This window comes from Schistosoma haematobium, chromosome 3 (assembly GCF_000699445.3).
Source record: "Schistosoma haematobium chromosome 3, whole genome shotgun sequence".
Classification (NCBI taxonomy): domain Eukaryota; kingdom Metazoa; phylum Platyhelminthes; class Trematoda; order Strigeidida; family Schistosomatidae; genus Schistosoma; species Schistosoma haematobium.
Genome location: NC_067198.1, coordinates 2,925,747 through 2,948,022, shown reverse-complemented (window position 1 = coordinate 2,948,022; position 22,276 = coordinate 2,925,747). Strand labels below are relative to the sequence as shown.

Below are 22,276 nucleotides of genomic sequence, written 5' to 3'. Positions count from 1 at the left end.
CCCAAAATCTAATTTCTAACTGTAACCATCAATTGAAGATCATAACCTTTACTCTTCAAACTGTTTTATAACCCACATTTAACTCTAGTTAGTTGGTGACTATTCTTAAGGATGCTTTAACATAGGTCAAAGGTTCTTCATAAATGATAGTCTCATTATATGTTAAGCACAATCATGATAAAAAACTGAATGGTGAGAAATATTCCATCGTTCATGACATCATCACTTTACTTGATATAGATAATGTGTAATTATTGTATTTTCATGGATGAATATGTTGATATGATACATAAATCGTTCAGTTTTTTTCTTCTTACCATTCCGATTTACAGAAAGGTAGAATGATGGTTGCTAATATTATGGTGTTTAGATCATATTAATTCGAATCTATGTTCACATTTATGGATTATTTGAGATCAAATTTATGATATCAGTATGGGGACTTGTAGAGATTGTACTATTTTAACAGTTGAATTCACGAGTCTATCTAAACTAGACCACTAATGAAAACCTGGATGTACTGAATGGCCGTTTCGTTGAAGTTAATACCAGTGGATGCCGCTCAGCTTAATGGTCTAGAGGTTAAGCTTTCGCATACAAAATCGAATGTCTTGTATGTTTGTATCTCGAGTGGAGGACTGTGGATAAGCACTTCTGGAGAGTTCCGTACTATGACGAAACAACCTTCTAATGCTTTTAGTTTATTCATGATGGTCTAACTTAGTTTGACTCATCAATTCAACTACATAAATAAAATGTTATCTCGATGTTTCATAATAGTTCAATAACATTTTTTATCCTTTATAAGTAAGATAATTTTTATTGATTTTATGTTTGTATATTTTTATATTACGAACCCAACTTAGTCTAAATCAATCAATCAAGCGACAACAGCAACAACAATAACAATTGATTTCATCCCCAAAAATCGAATTCCACCTGAAGTTCATCTGAATCTACTGCCGGTTCCAAGCTTAGATAAAGGAGAAGGGTTGGGTATGAAGTTAGCAACCCTATTCCGTAGAACATTAATCAGAAGTAAGTTGTTGAAATCAAACTTTTATACAATTAACTTCTTTAACCGACTACAAATCACAAGTAACATACATAGTCAATAGATCTATGATCATTCTATGAATATTTTTTTATTTATTTATTTGAACTCATAAATACCGGTACAAAGGGGCACCAGATACATATGCGCCACACAAATCTTATTTGATATATGTGAGGGCGATGATACTGCCCCGAATGCCCAAACCGAAGCAAGTACCAACTTGTACTAATCAGAAAAGGAACTGACATTCAAAACACATTGATTTAACTTACCGCCAATTTTCTTGTATAACGTCTTACACGTGATAGAAATACAGTATTCTTTGTAATATGTAATGTTTGTCTTGATTTAAATGAATGAGTTAACATTAAATATTTTTTACCAATTATAATTTCATCTATACAAATACATTTTAATGGCCATGAATAAGTTAAGATCATTTTTTCATCATATGGATGTATATCTGAATCAAATGTTTTTAATATATGAAAACGAAATAATGGTTGATAATGATCATTTTTACCAAACCACCATAATGTACCAGATATACGTATTATAGCAGCTAAAATTAATTCATATACAATATATAGACAGAAATAGAATAAGTTATGTTATTAAGAATGAAATATAAATTGTAATAGTTGAAGTTAAATCATCATGGAAAACCTGGAAGTATTGAATGGCTGTTTCATCCTATTATGAGACTCCTCCTTGGTAGTGTGCGTATCCAAAATCCCGCCTCGCGGGATTCGGACCCAGATCCTATCGGTCTCGCGTGCAAATACTTAACCTCTAGACCACTGAGCTGACTGGAACCCAACGATGTTAATGTTTAACCTAAACCAATCCGTGAAACTGAGCGACCATCTTTCATTTTACTGAGATAGATACCTGTCCCTACCCGATATGAATTAGCTCCACTGGTCATGGCTTCTCACTAGAGTTCAAAGAATCCTTTCACGAATCTAGTCGCTAGTGAACACGTGGTAATTATCAGTATAGGGTTGTGAAGATGCGCACTGATGAGGAGTCCTACAATAGGACGAATCCGACCGTCCAGTGATTTCAGGTTTTCAATGGTAGTCTAACATCGATCAGTTCATGATCTCAATCAATAAATTTTAATAGTTGAATTCATGCGTCAAATGAAGTTAGATCACCATGGAAGACCTCGAAGTACTGGATGGCCGTTTCGTCCTATTGTTAGACTCTTCATTAGTGCGTATTCAAAATCCCGCCTCACGAGATTCGGAAACCGGACCTATCTGTCTCGCGTGCAAATGCTTAACCTCAGAACCACTGAGATAGCCAGCATCCAATAGTGTTAATTTTTAACTTCAACAAATCCACGAAATCAAGCGCACGAAACTGATAGGTCCTGGGATCGAATCACGCTAGGTGGAATCGTGGATGAGCACTGCTAAGGAGGAGTCCCATACTAGGATGAAACGGCCATCCAGTGCCTCCAGGTTTTCCATGTTGGTCTAGCTTCAATTGATTCATGAATTCAACTATTAAAACTACTATACTATCTAGAAAACCCCTCTCTGAATGAAATATAAATTGAAAATGATAAAAAAGTTGTTCTATACAACCATTTAAACTGATAAATGTGACTTTCATTCAGTGTTTTTTTCTAAAAAAAAGAAACAGTCTCTTAAGACAGTTTCTCATACTTCACTTCGATAAGTATTCTCATTGAACGATAGATTCGGTTTCCTAAGCACTTATGGTAACCCCTAGGTTAAATATACACAGCAACTTGAACACGAGGGAAAATTCTCGAAATATAAAAAACAAACACTTTGGTCGAAAGGTTCGTATTTATAGCATTTTAGATAGTTCTGGGCTTTCGGAAGCTTTTGGAACGTTAGTAGCAGTATAGGCAATCATCCAATCTGAGATACGACATGTGACTTTTCATTCATTCATTTGGGTAAATGGAGTTTTGACATTATAGCTAGATGTCAGTCCGTGGTGAACCCCCCAAAATCTAGTTCCTAAGCTTAATCATCGACTGTAAATTATAATTCTTTTTCCTTACACAGGTTTATAACCCTCCTTTGGTCCCATTTATTACGTGGATACTCCCAAGGTCACTTTGGTGTTGCTCAAAGGTCATCCATAAATTATAGTCTCACCACAAGAACATATCTCAAAACGTCTTATGAAGGTTATGAAGATTAAAGGATTTTAACAATGCTATTGCAAAACACCTTTGTGACACAGGGCATGAAGTAAATAGATTGAAATGTTTCAGCACCATCATACAACAGTCACACTCCGTTCTTCTCAAATCCACCCAAGCTATAGATATTAATCAACTATTGTAATGCTGCCTTTGTGGGACGCCTTAATGACCTTCAGAATATCCACCTTCTTACTAGAGCTAAATAAGGGTTATAAACCAATGTGAAGAATTCGAATTATGAGTTACAATTGATGATGATGCCAAAACTGTATTTACCCAAATGGATAAATGAATTAAGCGCCAAAATCCAAGACCTGTTATTTTATACGTGATTGATTCGTTTATAAATTATAGTCTCACCGTTCTTGGAATCGAACGTAGGTCCTTCTTTTTTCTCTATTAATGTAACTACTTTAAGAGGTACATGTAAATTTGTATACTCAGTTGGGAGTAACATGAAAGGGTTACTTATAGACCTTTAACTGGAGTGAAGAATTTTACGAAATAAAATGAATATATGTCATGCTTATCAATTCGTTGTTCTTACCCTCTTCAAGAACCTATGAGGTCACTGTACTACCTGTAAATCAATTTTTTTGAGAAAATAAAAGAGATAGATCTTAGTAAGTGTGAGATCTACAGAGGCATCACAATACTATCATTGCCGGTAAGGTTTTCACACAGAATGTTGTTGAACAGAATAAACACTCAGTAGACACCTAACTTGGAGACCGATGGACTGAATTTCGTAAGGACTGACTATCTACCAACCAAATACCAACACTAGTGATCAGTACTTACCGGTTGAGTAGATGGAACTCATCACTATACATCAAATTTATTAGCTACAAGAAAGCATTTAACAGTGAGGATAAAAAAAACCTTATAAAACATTCTTTGACACTATGATATATATCAGAAGGTGGTTGCCATCATATGAAATTCTTACGACAGACATCATTGCAAAGTCATGCATGCAGAGCACTTCACTAATCCATTCCCGGTGAAGATCAGTGTCAGATAAAGCTACTGACTCCCAACTTTTTTCTTTCACCTGATAGTTGACTGGATTCTGGAAACCTCCATATCTCGGGGAAAGCACAGATTACAATGGATATCTTGGATACAAACTAGACGACTTTAATCTCGTAAACGATCTAACCCTTCAACCCACTTACACAGAAATAAGTTTCAAACATAGTTCATGAATAACAGAAAGTGTAATTCATAGTATAGGTAACATTGAAATCAATAATTATAAAGATGAATAGTTTAATTAAATATTAAACTTACACACAGTAAAATTAGATTTAATCCATTTACTTCTTGTGTATAATGTAGGAAACATTTCATTACATATTTCAGGGATATCCTTTGGACAGCCAAGATTTACTTTAAATTAAGAAAAAGATAACAGTGAGATAGAATATTGAAGGTAACATATCTATTAAGTAGTTGAAATCATGAGTCAATTGAAGCTAGACAAACATGGAAAACCTGGATGCACTGGATGACCATATCGTCCTATTATGGGACTCCTCCTTGGCAGTGCACATCCACGATCCCGCCTCCCCCCACGAGATTTGAACCCAGGACCTATCAGTCTCGCGTGTGAGCGCTTAACCATTAGACCATCGATTAAAATCGAAAGTTTTCCAAAAAACAAATCATCCATACAAGAATCAATGCAATAAACGATTTAATTTGTGAATGGATTTCTTAAAATATTGATTGAATAACATTATAAGATCACGATCTGTGAATCATATCACTGGAATTCTTGACTTTTGTAGTTAACTTATGCAGAGCAAGTATGTTTATTACTAGTGGGTTTATTATTAATATTGCTCTTAAATGCCCTTATATGACACAGAAAGAAGAGAGTTAGCTCTCCCTCTCCAAACGCGCTCACATGGCCACCTGTGTACAATCACTGTCAGGGAAGTCCTACTTACTGCCTTCTCTTGACGGGGGTGTTTATGAAATCGAGAGGACGAAAAGAGAATGTCTGGCGCTTTAACCGGGTTGGTGAACACGGAGAGTTCACCTGGGAAAGTTGGAAAACACTGATTTCAAACCAATGGTGTACATGAGCTGGCTCCAGGATCCTGAGGGAACAAATGGCGTATCAAGCTATTGTTGTTCACCGGCTACCATGGGTTTGGATCTCCTGAAATTGCTCTACTGTCTTGTAGGTTAGACCTGTAGGTCAAAGGTTGGGAGAGTGATCCCCTAAGAAAAACATATGCTTCAGTTTGAACATCTGAGTAGTATTCTAGCCGTCACACGAACCGAATAATTTGTTTGGTGCATATGTAATCAATGCCTCCTTGTACCATTGTTCTCACTTGAAATTATATTAATCTTAATCAAATGTAGAAAATACTTCAATCTTCCTCATAGTAATCAGTCATTCTAATAATTCAATTTGTGCTTCAAATACAGAGTGCTTAAGATTAATACTGGCAGGAAAATGGTTTTCTGAAGAAGTATCGACAATATCAATTAATGTATACAGTTGAATTGGATGTTATGGCTATATGACAGTATGAATGCATACGATTTTCAGATTTTCAATGCCTATCACTATTCACCATAGAAATATGAGTGCTTAAGATGATTTCTTCTTGAATATGAAATGCTATTATATCTGTTCCTGATTTACAGGAAGAAGTAAATTACACAGTCATTTTAAGAAACATCTTGTTTTTTATTAGATACAAATACGGTCATAAATGGTTGTGTAGCGGTAAATAAATTCCCAAAATCAATAGATCTGTAAGTCTTCGACATTTGATGCCGACCACATTAGTTTCAATGGACTCACCTAGCTGATGTTGCTCGGTCATGCATCCGCATCAGGTTACGAGTGGGAACGCCATGCTCAACTTCCCCTGAAATCGCTAGCTAGTCTAGATCAGTTGATCCTCGATATATTGATAGCTCATCAAATATATCTTCGAACCTCCTTGCTTCTGACTTTTGGTTTCACTTGATGGGTACGATTCATAGTAGAAGGTGTTACTGGTTAAAGCGTTGTCATACTCCAAATACCTGTGGCATCTTCACTTGATTTAAGTTAGACCACTATGGAAAACCTGGAAGTACTGGACGGCCGTTTCGTCCTAGTACAGAACTCCTTAAGAGTTCGCATCCATGATCCTACAACAAAAGGGACTCGAACCCATGGCTTTTGGTCTGGCGCGCGAACGCCTAAGCTCCAAACCACCGAACCGACATTCTATAGTGTTAATGTCTAACTTCAACCAATCCGTGATAGTGCGCGACAATCCACGATTGTCTTTAGTGAGTAACTGTCTCACAACAGACACGGTTTGACTCCACTGGTCACGTCTAATCAATAAAACTCCAGGACATACATCTTGAAGCCAATCACTAGTCACTGTCAGAATAAGGGTTTGTGAAAATTGTAATAATTTAATGGTTGAATTTATAAGTCGATTTAAGCTAGACCAATCTGAATAACCTGGAAGTAGTAGACGGCACACTGTTGATTAATTCCATACTAGTCTGAAACAACTATCCAGTGTTACCAGGTTATCCAGATTGGTCTAGTCGAAAACGACTCATGAATTCAACTATTCAATTGCTACAACTACCACAAATTTCTAAATATGAAATGATTTTTTTTTAATGCTTCACTTTACTAAAACTACATCGTGTAATCTTATCATTTAGATTGTATTAGGTCAATGAAGATGGTAGTTTAATAATGAAGAATCTTATTTATCCAACTAAACAATAGTTGCTATTTATGATAATCATCTCAACTGTACACATAAATCTAATACATGAAACTAGAAATAAACAAAACTGAACACAACACATGATGACCTATAATAAATAATAAAGAAACAAGTACTGATATACTTTCTTTGGTGAAATAACCAAGTAATTTTATTGTTTTACAAAAGGTCATAAGTCTAATGAAAAAGGTCATAACGGTTAAGAAAAAAAAACAAATGGTAAGTTAAAATGATGGTTTGAGGTAGTCAACAGGAAACTCTGGATCTGGGTTTCGTGCTACTTGGTACTCGTCAGCAAGGTGTAGGACTTGACACACATAAAATTGATCACTACTCAAATAGCACGAAACCCGAATCCAGGGTTTCCTGTTGACTACTTCCAACCACCATCTTATCTCAACATAGTGCACGCTATGTCGAGTCACTTAGACTAGTGGCCACATTACAAGTTGGTCGATAGCATTCGATCTACATTAAGAAGGACTTGACACACATGACAATGATCACCGCCCAGTGATCAATCAATTGTGACGGATGGTAAGTCAATGTATGACGTGCTTTTCTTTTGGAATAAATACAAGGTTTCATGAAGACATAATATCAAAGGAAAGTATACTATGAGCTGAATAATTAAACGATCCTATCTATCTAGATATATAATGATCAGTAGCCTACTTTGTCTATCTTTTTAACTAGAAAAGGTAGTCTTTTTTAAGATGAGGGATATAATTGGTATTTGACCATAGTTATATTCGAAATATTATTCGTAAACAGTGAAGCCAACGGGTGAGTAATCTCGAAGTTAGATGTAGAATACTAAATAGATATGTTTAATAAGTTAAGATTGCTGCCGATTTTCACCGACTAAAGTAATTGAAACATGTTAAATGTTTGGCTCGCCGTTATTTACACAGATAGAAAGTGCTGACTTGGGTAGAATATCCTAAAAGAAAGTACGAGTTAATCAAATGAAAACTCGGAATGGATTCTTGGAACCACTAATTTATTAGTAGATCTAGACTATTTGGTTGAGGTTTATACGATAATCTTGATCTGTGGCTAAAAACGTTGAGTAGTTCAATATTGGCCATAGTAGCTATGGGCGGCCAGAACAAAACATGGCACAAATCTATTAGGTCACTGACAAGTAAACTGAGCCGTGTTAGTATGTGTAAAGTACCTGGTAGAGATCCGCGAGATAAAAGCAACCGATGGTTAGACACCTTGAATGTGACATGGCTCAAAATCGTTTGCAATGACTCAGGTGCATCCACTCTTTGTGTTTGCCCAAATTTTAATCTTCTGAATTCTTCATGTCGCTTTGTTTTTCTCTTTCCAAATTTACTTCACTAGATTATATTCCTTGAGTAACATCTTCATGCCTTAATCTTTCCGATTACTGCTTATACTTTTGCTACTTCTACCACTGTGGGATTTGAATCGACAATTGTATCTGTGTGCTAATGTGGTATGGCAAGTTGAACCGATGTACGAACCTACATACGAAGTTCTACGTTGTTGCTGACTGACTGACTGAAATGAAATGATTCCACATATCTCTTTATGATTCGAGTCTCACTATCACATCATATCATAAGTGGCCTTGAGCATGTCCACCTACTGACTAGGGCTAAATGGGGATTTTAAATCTGCGTAAAGGATGTGGATTGTGGTCTGCACTTGATGATTAGGGTTAAAAATTAGATTTGGGAAGTTTTCATCAGAGACTAGCATCAATTAAAATCCCAAAACTGTCTTTAATGAAATGGATGAATGAATTTCGTGCCAAAATTCAAGATCTGCTTTGCTAACCTGATTGGTTCGTCCATGAATTACAGTTTGACCGTAATAACTTGTACAGATGTATATATGTTCAAGGTTCTGTACAGATTATCACTGACTAATATACCACAAAACTCAATAATATAACTTTATACTTCATTTTATTAATCAATATTAATTGGAATACTTTCTACAAACAATGAGACCCATAGGCCCTTGGTTCGAATCCAGAGAATTGTGGGATTGTGGATATGCACTGATAAGGAGTCTCACAATAGGACGAAACAGTCTGCCAATGCTTCCAGATTTTCAATGGTGGTCTAGCTTCAATTAGCTCATGATCTTAACTATTAAAAAAGTAATTCAATATTGTCTACTTAATCCAATCTATTAATTTATTATTAACCATTATAAATTAAGCCATCATCCAGAACATACAAATGTTTATTAACAGTTGCCTACGCAGAATACTTCGGATCCGTTGACCAGACACTATTAGCAACAACCTACTGTGGGAGAGAACAAACCAGATTCCAGCGGAGGGAGAAATCATGAAGAAGCGCTGGGAGTGGATAGGACACACATTGAGGAAAGCACCCAACTGCGTCACAAGACAAGCTCTCACATGGAATCCTGAAGGCCAAAGGAAAAGAGGATGACCAAAGAACACATTACACCAGGAAATGGAAATAGACATGGGAAAAATGAACAAGGATTGGATGGAAGTAGAAAAGAAGGCCCAGGACAGAGTGTGTTGGAGAACTCTGGTTGGCGGCCTATGCTCAATCGGGGGTAACAGGCAGTGGGTAAGTAAGTAAGTAAGTAAGTAAGTAAGTGTGGAAGTAAGTAAGTAAGTAAGTAAGTAAGCAAGCAAGTAAGTAAGTAAGTAAGTAAGTGTGGAAGTAAGTAAGTAAGTAAATAAGTGTGGAAGTAAGTAAGTAAGTAAGTAAGTAAGTAACTATTATAAATAAACAAAATAACTGAAATCGATTGTAAATAGTCTATTTGATAAATAGTCTGGTATTTCTTCAATAACTTTAAATAATGTAAATATCTAAAATGAAATAGTTAACATTCATTAGAAGTGTATTCTTTTAATTTTAGTTACATAATTCACTTTTTTCTTATTTATTATTTAATGCCTACTACAGTGCACATCCGTGGTCCCACTCGCGGGATTCGAACCCGGGGCCTTCGGTCTCGCACACGAACGCTTAACCTCTATACTACTGAGATGGCCTACATCCAACGGTTTTAATGTCTAACGTGAATCAATCCACGAAACTGAGCGACCGTCTTCCATTGTCTGAGGTATATACCTATCTCTAACCGACACAGATTAGCTCCACTCTTCACTTGAAATAGTAGATCGTGGATGCGCACTGCTGAGGAGTCCCACAATAGGACGAGACGGCCGTCCGATGCTTCTGGGTTTTCAATAGTGGTCTTACATCAATGAGTTCGTGATTTAAATCAAATACCAAATGAATTTATATTAAACCTTATTTAATTATGTATGTTAAAATGAAGTTGACTGCTATATACTACTGATATAAAATCCCATTATACATAAAATACAGATTGAAATAAAGATCAATATGAATTTCATTCATAATTCTAGTAGAGCTACAGGCTGAAAAACTGTCAACCAATACCAATGTCAAAATAGTCCTACTGTACGGACCTGAAACTTGGAGAACTACTACAACCATCATCAAGATGATACAAATATTTATAAATAATTGTCTATTTAAGATACTCAACATTCATTGGCCGGATACAGTCGGCAACAATCTACTGTGAGAGAGAACAAACCAGCTTCCAGTTGAAGAGGAAATTAGAAAAAGATGTTGGAAATGGATAGGATATACATTACGAAAATCACCAAACTGCATTACAAGACAAGCCCTAACATGGAATCCTGAAGGGAATGCGGAAAAGAGGAAGTCCACAGAACACATTACATTAGGAAATAGAAATCAAATCTGAAAAGAATGAATAACGATTGGAAAGAGCTGGAAAGTTTTACCCAAGACAGAGTTGGATGGAGAATGCTGGTAGGTGGCCTATGCTTCTCTCTGAGGAGTAACAAGCGTAAATAAGTAAGTAAGTAAGTACTAATAGATCAATAAATGTGTAATCTTATAATGAATGAAATTCTTTTCACATTATATATAAACAATACAGTTACATTAACCTAAGTATAAGGGTATTCTAACAAGTTGTATATATATGTATATACATAGACATGAAGTAATTCTATTCATTACGTAATTTGATGAAATATGAAAATTGTTTGTCTGTACATGACCTTGGTTTGTTTATTTTTTTTTCTCCAGAGGATTTAATAGTTACATAGATACTAAAAAGAAAAGTCATAAATTGATAATCAGTCATCATTTTTTATAATCATAGTAAGTGATATTCAATTGGTGTTGTTTCTACTTGTATCTTCCATTTGTTATTTACGACTGTAATTGATCAGTCTCTCTCTCTCTCTGTGCGAACTTTCTCGATATTGTCTGAAGTTATAAGCTTTATGAGCAAAGATAGTTAGGGACTGGTCAACTAGATGTACCTGCATCCCAGAGTTGATATTCACTCTGAGACTCGAACTCAGTAACGTTTGCTTCAAACACCATCGTGTTATCTACTTAGCTATTAAGTCCTGATATTCATTTGCTTTTGCAATGGGGTGAAGTTTAAATTCACTTGGTGTTGTTTTACTTGTATCTTCCCATTGTTATTTACTACTGTAATTGATCAGTCTCCCTCTCTCTCTGTGTGTGTGTGTGCGAACTGTCTCGATATTGTCTGAAGTTATGAGCTTTATGAGCAAAGATGGGTAGGGACTGGTCAGCTGGATGTACCTGCATCTCAGAACTGATATTCACTCTAGCATTCGAACCGAATACTGTTCGCTTCAAACACCATCATATTATCCATTTATCCTACTGAAACTTGATAGTCACTTGCTTATATAAGTTATACTACTTAAAATACTTATAATGATAACTGGTGGGGGGGGAAACTAGTTAACTTACATTTTAAATATTCTTTATAATTAGAAGCTTTTAAACGTTGTAAATTCGTTGAAGGATCTATCCAATTGTCACAACCTCCTGGTGGTAATAATAAACAATCCTCTTTGGTTAATAATAATTTACGTTGTGTTGGAGTAAATGGTATATGTAAATTTTTTAAATGATAATGATTTAAATATTCCATAGATTGTTTTGATTGTTCTGTATCATATTGATTATCATTATTATTCATATTAATTTGACGAGGATAACGATGATTGTTATGATGATAGTTTGATTTCATTTGATCATATTCATAACGATCATCTAGAAGGAATGATCTAGATGATAGATAATTTCTATAATTAGGATATTTGGTATATTGTTTAGAATTAGGCATATGATGATAAGTAGTATAACTTGTAGTGGATTGTATTGGAGATAGAGTTGTTTGATAATGATTATTATTTTCATATATCCATCTTTTATGGGATGTTTGTATTAGATTATTATTTGGACAACTAGATGGGATATTCCTGAAGAATAATTGAGGAGTCTTATGTAATTGTCCGCATATAGAAAGAAGAGATAAACATGAGGATTGACAAGGAATATCATGAATCTAGAAGATATTGGAGAACAACAACAACAACAGAAAAGAGAAAAGATAGTAGCTGATTATTTTCATAACTGAATTATATTTCAACAGTTGAGAACATGAGTCAATTGAAGCTAGACTACCAAGGAAAACCTGGAAGTACTGAACAGTCGTTTCGTCCTATCGTGGGACTCTTCAACAGTGCGCATCCACGACCCCGCCTCGCGGGATTCGAACCCAGGACCTATCAATCTCGCACCAGGCGCTTAACCAACTAGACGGTGTTAATATGAATGCTCACTGCTGAGGAGTCTCACGATAGGACGAAACGGCCGCCTAGTGCTTCCAGGTTTTCTATGGTTGTTTAGCTTCAATTGACTTATGATCTCAACTGTCGAAATTAGTACAATCTCCACGAAGCCCCTTCTGAATTATATTTGTCATTATAAACTACAGGGTTTAAATATAGAAGCAAATCACTTTTATTACTTACCTTTGTGATAACACAGAAAAATGAATATTTGAAACAGGAAACTTGTTATGATTTAAGGAGAAATGGTTTAAAAAAAAACACACTGATGATGTGATGTGTGCTACTGATGTTGACAGATATAAGTAGTATGTACTATCAATGGAAAGTGCAATACCTGACAGTAGAAGTTTAAGAAGATCGAAGAGAAGCGAATAGAACGATAACAGAGAATGATTAGTGTGGAAACGAAAGAACAATGAAGTCTCAGACAATTGATGGATATTTTGCAAATAAAGTATTTACTGTATGGTTCTCAGATGTTACTAAGATATTCGATTGTGCCCACTTGTGTTCTCGTTCACTACAATCATATAGAAGATTTTATCTACTGTCTAAAAACAAGTATGTATGATCGAATTAAGAGAAATGCGAAACCGGAATTTCCATTGAATTAATACAAACACATACTACATGTTATAGTGATTGTAATACACGCTAATAAATAGTTTTGTACTGAACCAATGTCATGTTGAAATGATACTTATTCAAAGAACAACAAGGTGATCTCACTTTCTTTTCCTATCCTAACCACCTTTAATTTCCAGAGAAGTCCTACTTATTGCCTTCTCGTGGCGAAGGTATTGTTTAGTAGATTGAGAGAACGAAAATCTAATAACCGGCTATTTAACCGGGTTGATGAACACGGAAAATCCACCTAAGGGAGTTGGAAAACCCAATTATGTACGTGGTCTCCGGGATCATAAGAGAACAAACGGCATATGAACCAATAGTTGGTCACTGGTTACTATGGGACTGCATCACCTAAAGTTGCTCCATTGTTTCGAGAATTAGTCCTTCAAGTCAAAAGTTCCGGGTGTGACCTCCTAAGATAAACCACCTGTTTCAGTCTGAGCACCCGAATAGTATCCCAGCCCTTAAACAAACCGACTGATTTGTGTGGTGCATGTATATTTGGTGTCTCTTTGTACTAATGTTTGTATTTCGAACATGAAATTATGCACATCTAGTTCTTTAAATGATCAGGGAATTAAATTCTTCCATAAATTACATCAAAGAATGATGTATCTTTAAACAATCGCTGAGAATGAATGAAAGACTAGATTGTTATTTCCTTTCAGCATTGTATTATTTATTGATCCTTAATCATGATTGTGACAGTGACTAAAATTTCGATGAAATTTCAAGTGATTTGAGTAGTCAGACAGGAGATTAGCATTTACCCTCTATAATATGTATATAAAATATAAAACATTCATTCCGGTATTACTACAGTGACAAATATTAGGTCAATCAGATTAATCAGAGTAAACTACTCACCAAATCGAAAGACATTACTTACTTACCTACTTACTTAATTACTTACTTACTTACTTACTTATACCTGTTATTCTTCATATAGGAGAATAGGTCTGACATCAGCATTTTCAATCCAACTCTGTCCTAGGATGTACAGACTTAAGATTTACGTATTTTGAAAAACAATTCGTATTTTATAGATAACTTCTTCATATCTTCACTATTCATCAATTTACTGACTAATTCATGAAAAGAGTAAGCCATGAGATTTCCCTAAAGGATTTGAGTGAGATTACTTACTTACTTACTTATTTACTTACGCCTGTTACTCCTCGTGAAGGAGCATAGGCCACTCACCAGCATTCTCCATCCAACCCTGTCATGGGCAATCCTTTCTAGCTCCTTGCAGTTGTTATTAATCCTTTTCATATCTGCCTCTTGTTTACATGAATTTCCTCATTGATATTTAGAACTGCAATTGATCAGACTCTTGTTGATATATATGCATCCTGTGCGAACTGTCTCGATATTGCCTTAATTCACAAGAATTCTAAGCAATTATAGATAGTGGCTAGCAGTGGAATTTAGGACTCATATTTCGTCCGATTTTAGACTCGTCAACTGGATGTACCTATATCTCAGAGTTGATGTTCACTCTGTGACTCGATCCCAATACCGTTCGCTTCAAACGCCATCGTGTTATCCACTTACCTACTGAGTCCTGATAGCCACTTGCTTGTAAAATGGAGTGAAGTTTAAATTCACTTGGTTTTCGCTTACATGAATCTTTCCATTGATGCTAACGACTGCAATTGATCATTTTCTTATTGACATATGTACATCTTGTACAGATTACATCAATACTGCCTTAATTCACAAGCAATCCAAGACGAGCGCTTCATCCTGCTAGCGACTATCCATCTTTACTTATTTCCTAGATAATTTTAAAATCATAAAACTTATCTGAGTTATAGTTAATCAGTTAGTAGATATGAAATAGTGTAAACTGATTATGTAAATGATCTATTGATGATGTAATTGATGAACCTTTGGTAATTTATGAGGATCAAAATATAGATCGATTGTATATGATCCCAAATTATGTAACATGTAATATACTTTAGATACTGGTCGTTTACCAAAATGCATTACAATTTATAAACTGGATTACATCACTGACATTGAAATTTCCACTAATAAATAGGTAGATAACAAGCTTTGTAAACAGTGTATCCTTTTCTTTTGAGGGTAGATAAAGCTCTCTTTAAGTAATCTAACCAAGTCTTTTAAGTAATAACTTACATTTAATAATCATTCTTTAAATGTATGGTCGTGGAGCTTTCATCGTTCTTTTGAACGACATCATCAGCATAAACTTCAAGTAGAAGTGAAATGTTCAAAATGACTCACAGCTTGTCCTGTAGACCTCAATCTTGATTGGTCGATCTTCAATAGTAATCAATCAAAATTCAGGTCTACAGGACAAGTTGTGAGTGATTTTGACCATTTCACTTCTACTTGAAGTTTGTATTGATGATGTCGTTCAGAAGAATGATGAAAGCTCTAAGACCAAATCATCCAGTTCAAAGAACATAACTTTATCAAAATCACCTGCATCATCTACAAATCTTCTCCACCATCTTATAATCACTTAAAACTCTTAGTAAACAATTTAAACTTTTACTTTTAGACTATAAAACATTTTACTTACTTTCTTTGACGACCTATTTGAATATCTCAGCTAAATATTCCTGTCATCATCTACATATTTCGGCAAGTTATCTATCTTTGTTCGTTTGATTGAACATATCATTATGTCTATTAATCGTATATCCTATTCAGAGGCACGTTTATCAAAAGTTTACGACCTTTCTCTGTATAACTTACAATAAAATACACTCATCATCAGAGATAATCATGGTTGCTGGAAATATACATTGAAAAGAATGAATATTATTCAATTATCGACTTCTGATATGCTAATATCTAATCAATAATCTTTCAGTATGTTATCGTCAATATTGATCAAGAAATAAGAAAAGGAAACTCACTGAAATACTTGATGCTGAGAATTCTATATTGTACTACAAACTATTATATTAAATAAAGCTAATAATAAAGAAACTTTATCATCAATCGAATATGAAAAAGGACTAACGGTAGAAGGTGTAAAAAGATCAAAGAGAAAAGAAAAAGACAAGAACAATGACTGATTGATTATGAAAACGAAGGAACAACAAAATCTGAGATAATTGATGAATATTTTGCAAATGAAATATTGACTATATATTTCTCAGATTTCGCTAAAAGATTCTGTAATCTCATATACAGATATACTTAGTTTTCCAGAACCTTTGTTCTCGTTCACTATAAGACAATCAATATAATTACTACTACTACTAGGACTACTTCTACTACGCCTAATACTACTACTACTATGACTACTACTACTAGGGTTACGGCTACAACTAGTACTACTACTACAACGACTACTACTACTACTACTACTACTACTACTACTACTACCAACACTACTACTACTACTACTACCAACACTACTACTACTACTACCAACACTACTACTACTACTACTACTACTACCAACACTACTACTACTACTACTACTACTACTACTACTACTACTACTACTACAACGACTACTACTACTACTGCTAGGGTGACGACTACGACTACTACTGCATCTACTAGTAGGGCTACGACTACTACTAGGACAAAGACGATTACCATTACTAATACTACTGATATTACTACTAATAATAATCCTAATAATAACATTACTTAACCAAATGTTAATTATTTCACCCGTTTTTCTTGAACATTCATGATGAATAAACCAGATATACACATGATGTTTGTATAGAAATCTAATGAAGAAACTTTCTTCACTAAGTTTAAGCACATATGCTACATCTTGTAATTCATTAAAATGATCTATTACCTTGTTGAATGAATGTTATTCAATATTCAATATACTTTTATGTATATATATATATGATGATCTAGTAGGCGCCATTTTAATATCCTATTCTTCTAGAGTTAGAAACACATCATATATGAAAATGTACATCATTCATACATGAAAATGATAAAGTTTTAGTTGTTATATGGTTATTATTCACCTTTTTTTTCTTCTTTTTAATGGTTATTTATTTAAGTAGTTTATAAATAGTAAATATTTATTCCTCGATAACCCCCACTTCCTTGTACTTCATTAATATGTTTTTGATGTCACTTATTTATTTGTACCAGAAGGGGTTTTGTGGATATTATAATAGTTTCAATAGTTGATATCATGAGTCAATTAAAGTTAGATCAACATAGAAAACCCGAAAGTACTGGATGGTCGTTTCGTCCTAGTGTAGGACTCTTCAGTAGTGCGCATCCACAATTCCATTTCACGAGATTCGAACTACGGACCTGTCAGTCTTGCGTGCGAGTACTTAACCACTAGACCATTGAGTTAGCCGGCATCCAACACTGTTAATGTCCAACTTCAACTAATCCACGAAATTGAGCGACATATCCACAACTGTCATCAGCGTGTTACTATCTCAAAACAGATCTGGTTGAACTTTACTGGTCAGTACTTCTCACTTATTAATTTATACATATATTGGATCGAATTTCAATAAAAGTAAAGAGTTACTATGGTAATTAATCATTTGAAAATGTTGTTACTATAGATTATTAGGACATTATTATATGCATAGAAAGTATCCATTATTATTATTACTAATCCATGCTACCATCTTATAGAATTTTATCAAATTTCATCATCATTTTCACAAAGATATTGAAATAATGAAGAAGATTGAGAATTCAAGTGGATGGATTTAATGTTTTTAAATGATCTAAATGTTGAGTCGGCTTCCGAGAACTATAACGGAACCTAAAGAGCCCCCAAAAGAGCTGAAGAGTTCCAGCCAATCAGTACATGATGGAGCTTTCTAGAATATCAATGTGGCATGCTACTATTAGTCAGTAGCATAATATGTCACTTAGCGGATTAGCTAAAATATAATGTTAATTTAACAAATGCTAATATCTATAAATACCCGTGATTTTCTGCAAACTTTTATTCTTATCAAATAAACATTTCTCCGGCTTTTTCTTCTGTCTTCTGATTTTGTGACGGTGAAGTTCCAACGTTCGAGTGTCGTAGTCATAAACTGTATTCTGCGTTAATCAAGTAGTGAGCTTAATACTAAACAACAAAGTGAAATTGTGAATCATTCATTGTCTTTCTGGGCTATATCATCAATTCTTACATTATTCAGAAGTGAATCCCTTTCATTTGGCTTAATAAAAGATAAGTCTACATAACACATAACTTATCAATTTCTACGAACGCCATCGTGTTATCCGCTTAAGGCAATGTTGAGGCAATACACACAGGATGCACATATGCTAATAAGAGACTGATCAATCGCACCCCTAAACATCAACGGAAAGATACAATTAAACAATATTAAAAGAATTTTAACTTCACTCCATTGTACAAGCAAGTGGCTATCAGGACTCAGTAGGTAAGTGGATAACACGATGGCGTTTGAAGCGAACGGTATTGGGATCGAGTCACAGAGTGAACATCAACTCTGAGATATAGGTACATCCAGTTGACGAGTTCCAAATAGGATGTTGTATCGCGCATCCTGTATTCAACTTCTAGCCACTATCCATCTTTGCTTAATTAATCATGATTTTTAAAACCAAATATCGTATCTGCAATTTGTTAACGGACTGATAGAACTCTATTCATCAGTTGATATGTCTCAAATGTGATAAAATAGCTGAGAGGATGGATTTTAAAGGAAAGGGAATATTAAAAAAGACGTATCCAGCGGTTAAGTTGATGTCTCTATTATCAAATCAAATGCTCACTTCAACAAACAAATGTAAACAAATACCGGCCTTGTGTTACCTCCATTTGTGTTTACCAGTTTACATGTAGGTGCCAAAGTAGATACATTGAAAAAACACAAAAGAACATTTATGTTTACATCTGTGAATCTATTCCACAAACGTTGGAACTAAACGGACACATGGTTTTCAATACTGTAATCGCTTTTCATTTACTAGACAATCGGGATAATTTTGAAGTTGTAGAATCTTTAATGTAATAAAACTTTGTAATATCTTAATTTTAACTCCTGAACTTGACTAAACTAGCCTATATTACATATTACATTACAAAAGGAGAACATATGGAACTTAAAACAACTGTCATTCAATAATAACGTCAGAATAATCAATAAGAAATTCAAGAAAGTCTATTGTATGGAGCTGATCAATTACAGTCCTGAATAACAATAAAAAGATACAAGTAAAACAACACTAAGTGAATTTAAACAACTTCCATTTCAATAACTGAATCCATAAGTCGATTAAAGCTAGAACATCATGGAAAGTCCTAGCACAGAACTCCTTAACAGTGCGTATCCACGATCCCGCACCGAAGAGGTTCGAACTCAGGATCTATCGGTCTGGTGCACGAACGCATAACCTCTAGACAACTGGTTTGGCCTATATCCAACGGTGTTAAAGTCTAACCTCAACTAATCCACAAAATTGCGGCACCGTTCATCATTGTCTTCAGTGAGTTACTGTGTCATAACAGATCCGGTTTATTTTCACAAAACAAATATTATAATTAACATGAAACTCAAATAGTATATTAAGTAGTATATCAGTCATGATATTTTAATAGTTGAATCCATTAGCCAATTAAAATTAGACTACTATGAAAAGCTTTGAAACTCTAAAAGGCTGTTTCGTTCTGGTACAACATACATCCACGATCCCTCACCGAAAAGATTCGAACTCAAGACTCGTTGGTTTCGTGTGCGTGAATTCTCAATCTCTTGATCACTGATTCGGTCATCATCTAAACAGTGTTAATATTTAACTTCAATCAATCTACATATACAAAAAATATTGTGTTCGATAAATAAACAGTATAGTAACTAACATAATTATCCAATTTACTTACTTGAAATGATTTTTCATTTATAGGGCAACTAGTTTTTGTAATCTAACTGTTTTTTTTCATTATTAATTCATAATTTACGATCCCGCCCCTCGTAAGATTCGAACCCAGGACCTGCCAGTCTCGCGCGTGAGCGCTTGACCATTAGATCATTAGTGACAAGTCGTTACCAGTAGAGTTCAACCAGATCTGTTGTGACATATCAGCTCATTGAAGACAATGGTGTACGGTGGCGCAATTACGTGGATTGGTTGAAGTTAGACATTAACACCGTTGGATACCGGCTCAGTAGTCTAATGGTTAAGCGCTCATGTACAAAACTAATAGGTCTTGGGTTTGAATCTCGCGAGGTGACATCGTGGATGCGCACTACTAAGGAATTCCATACTAGGACAAAACGGCTGTCCAATGCTTTCAGGTTTTCCATGGTGGTCTAAGTTCAATCGACTCATGATTTCAACAAGTGAAATTTCTAAAATCTTCAGAAAACCCTTTCTGATAAGAATTCACAATTTACTTGATTCTTCTTATTATTATTGATGATGATGATACTCTAGAGGTAACAATTTGTAGATTTTATAAAATGCCTTAAAACATCTTTCATTTTTTGTTAATTGAATTCATGAATCGATTACAGTTAGACTACCATAAAATACCTGGAAATCCTACTATATAAAACTCCTCAACAGTGTGTATTCATGATCTTACATCTGGGACTCGAACTCAAGACCTATTGATTCCAGACGCACGCATTTAACCTTTAAATCACTCATTTGATCAACATCAGAATCTTTGATCTGGCACGCAAACACTCATGAATCGAGATCTAAAGGTGTTCATATCTCATTTCAATCAATTCACATACACACACACACACAAAGATGAAATCAATAAACACCATAGTAACTAATTATTAACTTACTTGAAATGATTTGTCATTAATAGGACAATTAATTTTTTGTAATATACATATAATTTTTTTCATTAATAATTCATAATTTAATTGATTATTATGTTTATTGATTAAATCAATTTGATTATTGATTAATAATTGTATTGATAATTTATCACAATCTTTATATTGATTTTTAATAAATAATAAATAATTATAATTTTTTATTATAGATTGAGTACATAAATGATATTCTATACCTTTATTAAACCAATAACCATTATAATTATGATTATTTATTATCATTGTTTGATTGATTATTGATTTTTTCATTGATTTTTCATTCAATAATTGATTATTTATTGAATAGACATAAATGAAATTATTTAATATTAATAATATATCATTAATAATAAATAAATAAATTATATAATATTTAATTATCATATTTATTTTTTTTTTAAAATAATCATACAATTTTCATTTAAGTAAATAAGTAGTTTAGATAGATTGGATGCATTAAATGAATTATTCTGATTGATATGTATATATATGTATATATAAATGTATTGTATATTATTTAATTCTTCATTCATTCATTCATTAATAATGAAGTTTCTTCAGTATTTATATATATGTAAAGTTACCCAACAACAACAACAACAACAACAACATTTTTTTCAAGTTTTTTTTCCTACTTTTGTAACTAGGAGGACCGAACACACACACACACACATATACACAGAGTGTTTTTTCTTTTTTGGTTTTACAATCTAGTTTCATTAAGTAAATATATAAACCAATAGCAAGTTGTTGTTGTTGTCGTTATCGTTGTCGTTGTTGTGGTTGTGGTTGTTGTTGTTCTTGTTATTACTAATTTTTTTTTCATCTTAACTATATTTAATTTTCCTATTTCAATGGTTTATTATGATTATTGTTTATAATGATTGGATAAATTGAATACGGTGCCATATCATATTTGAGAAGAGAATATAGAAAACAAACAAACAAACAATCAAAATAAACTTTAAAAAATTGTTATTATTAACCATATGAATTATGTGAATGAATAGGATGTTAATAGGGTGTCTTCTGTAGATGGATGTACAATATGTTAAAGGTAAAGAAAAGTTAGATAGACCTATGGGGAATGTAATTCACTTATAACCA

The 22,276-nt window shown here is 34.0% G+C and overlaps 1 protein-coding gene across 1 annotated transcript; it reads right to left on the bottom strand.

Moving 5' to 3' along the window:
* Window positions 1-222: 222 nt before the first annotated feature.
* MS3_00004803 (uncharacterized protein) lies at window positions 223-21,702 on the bottom strand (the record flags this gene model as incomplete). Its single annotated transcript, XM_035729904.2, has 5 exons — window positions 21,137-21,702; window positions 11,842-12,442; window positions 4,542-4,640; window positions 1,330-1,619; window positions 223-351 (listed from the first exon to the last, which is right to left on the bottom strand). The coding sequence occupies exons 1-5, from the start codon at window positions 21,551-21,553 to the stop codon at window positions 223-225; spliced, it is 1,536 nt and encodes a 511-aa protein (XP_035585389.2). The 5' UTR covers window positions 21,554-21,702.
* Between the last annotated feature and the right edge of the window lie 574 nt (window positions 21,703-22,276).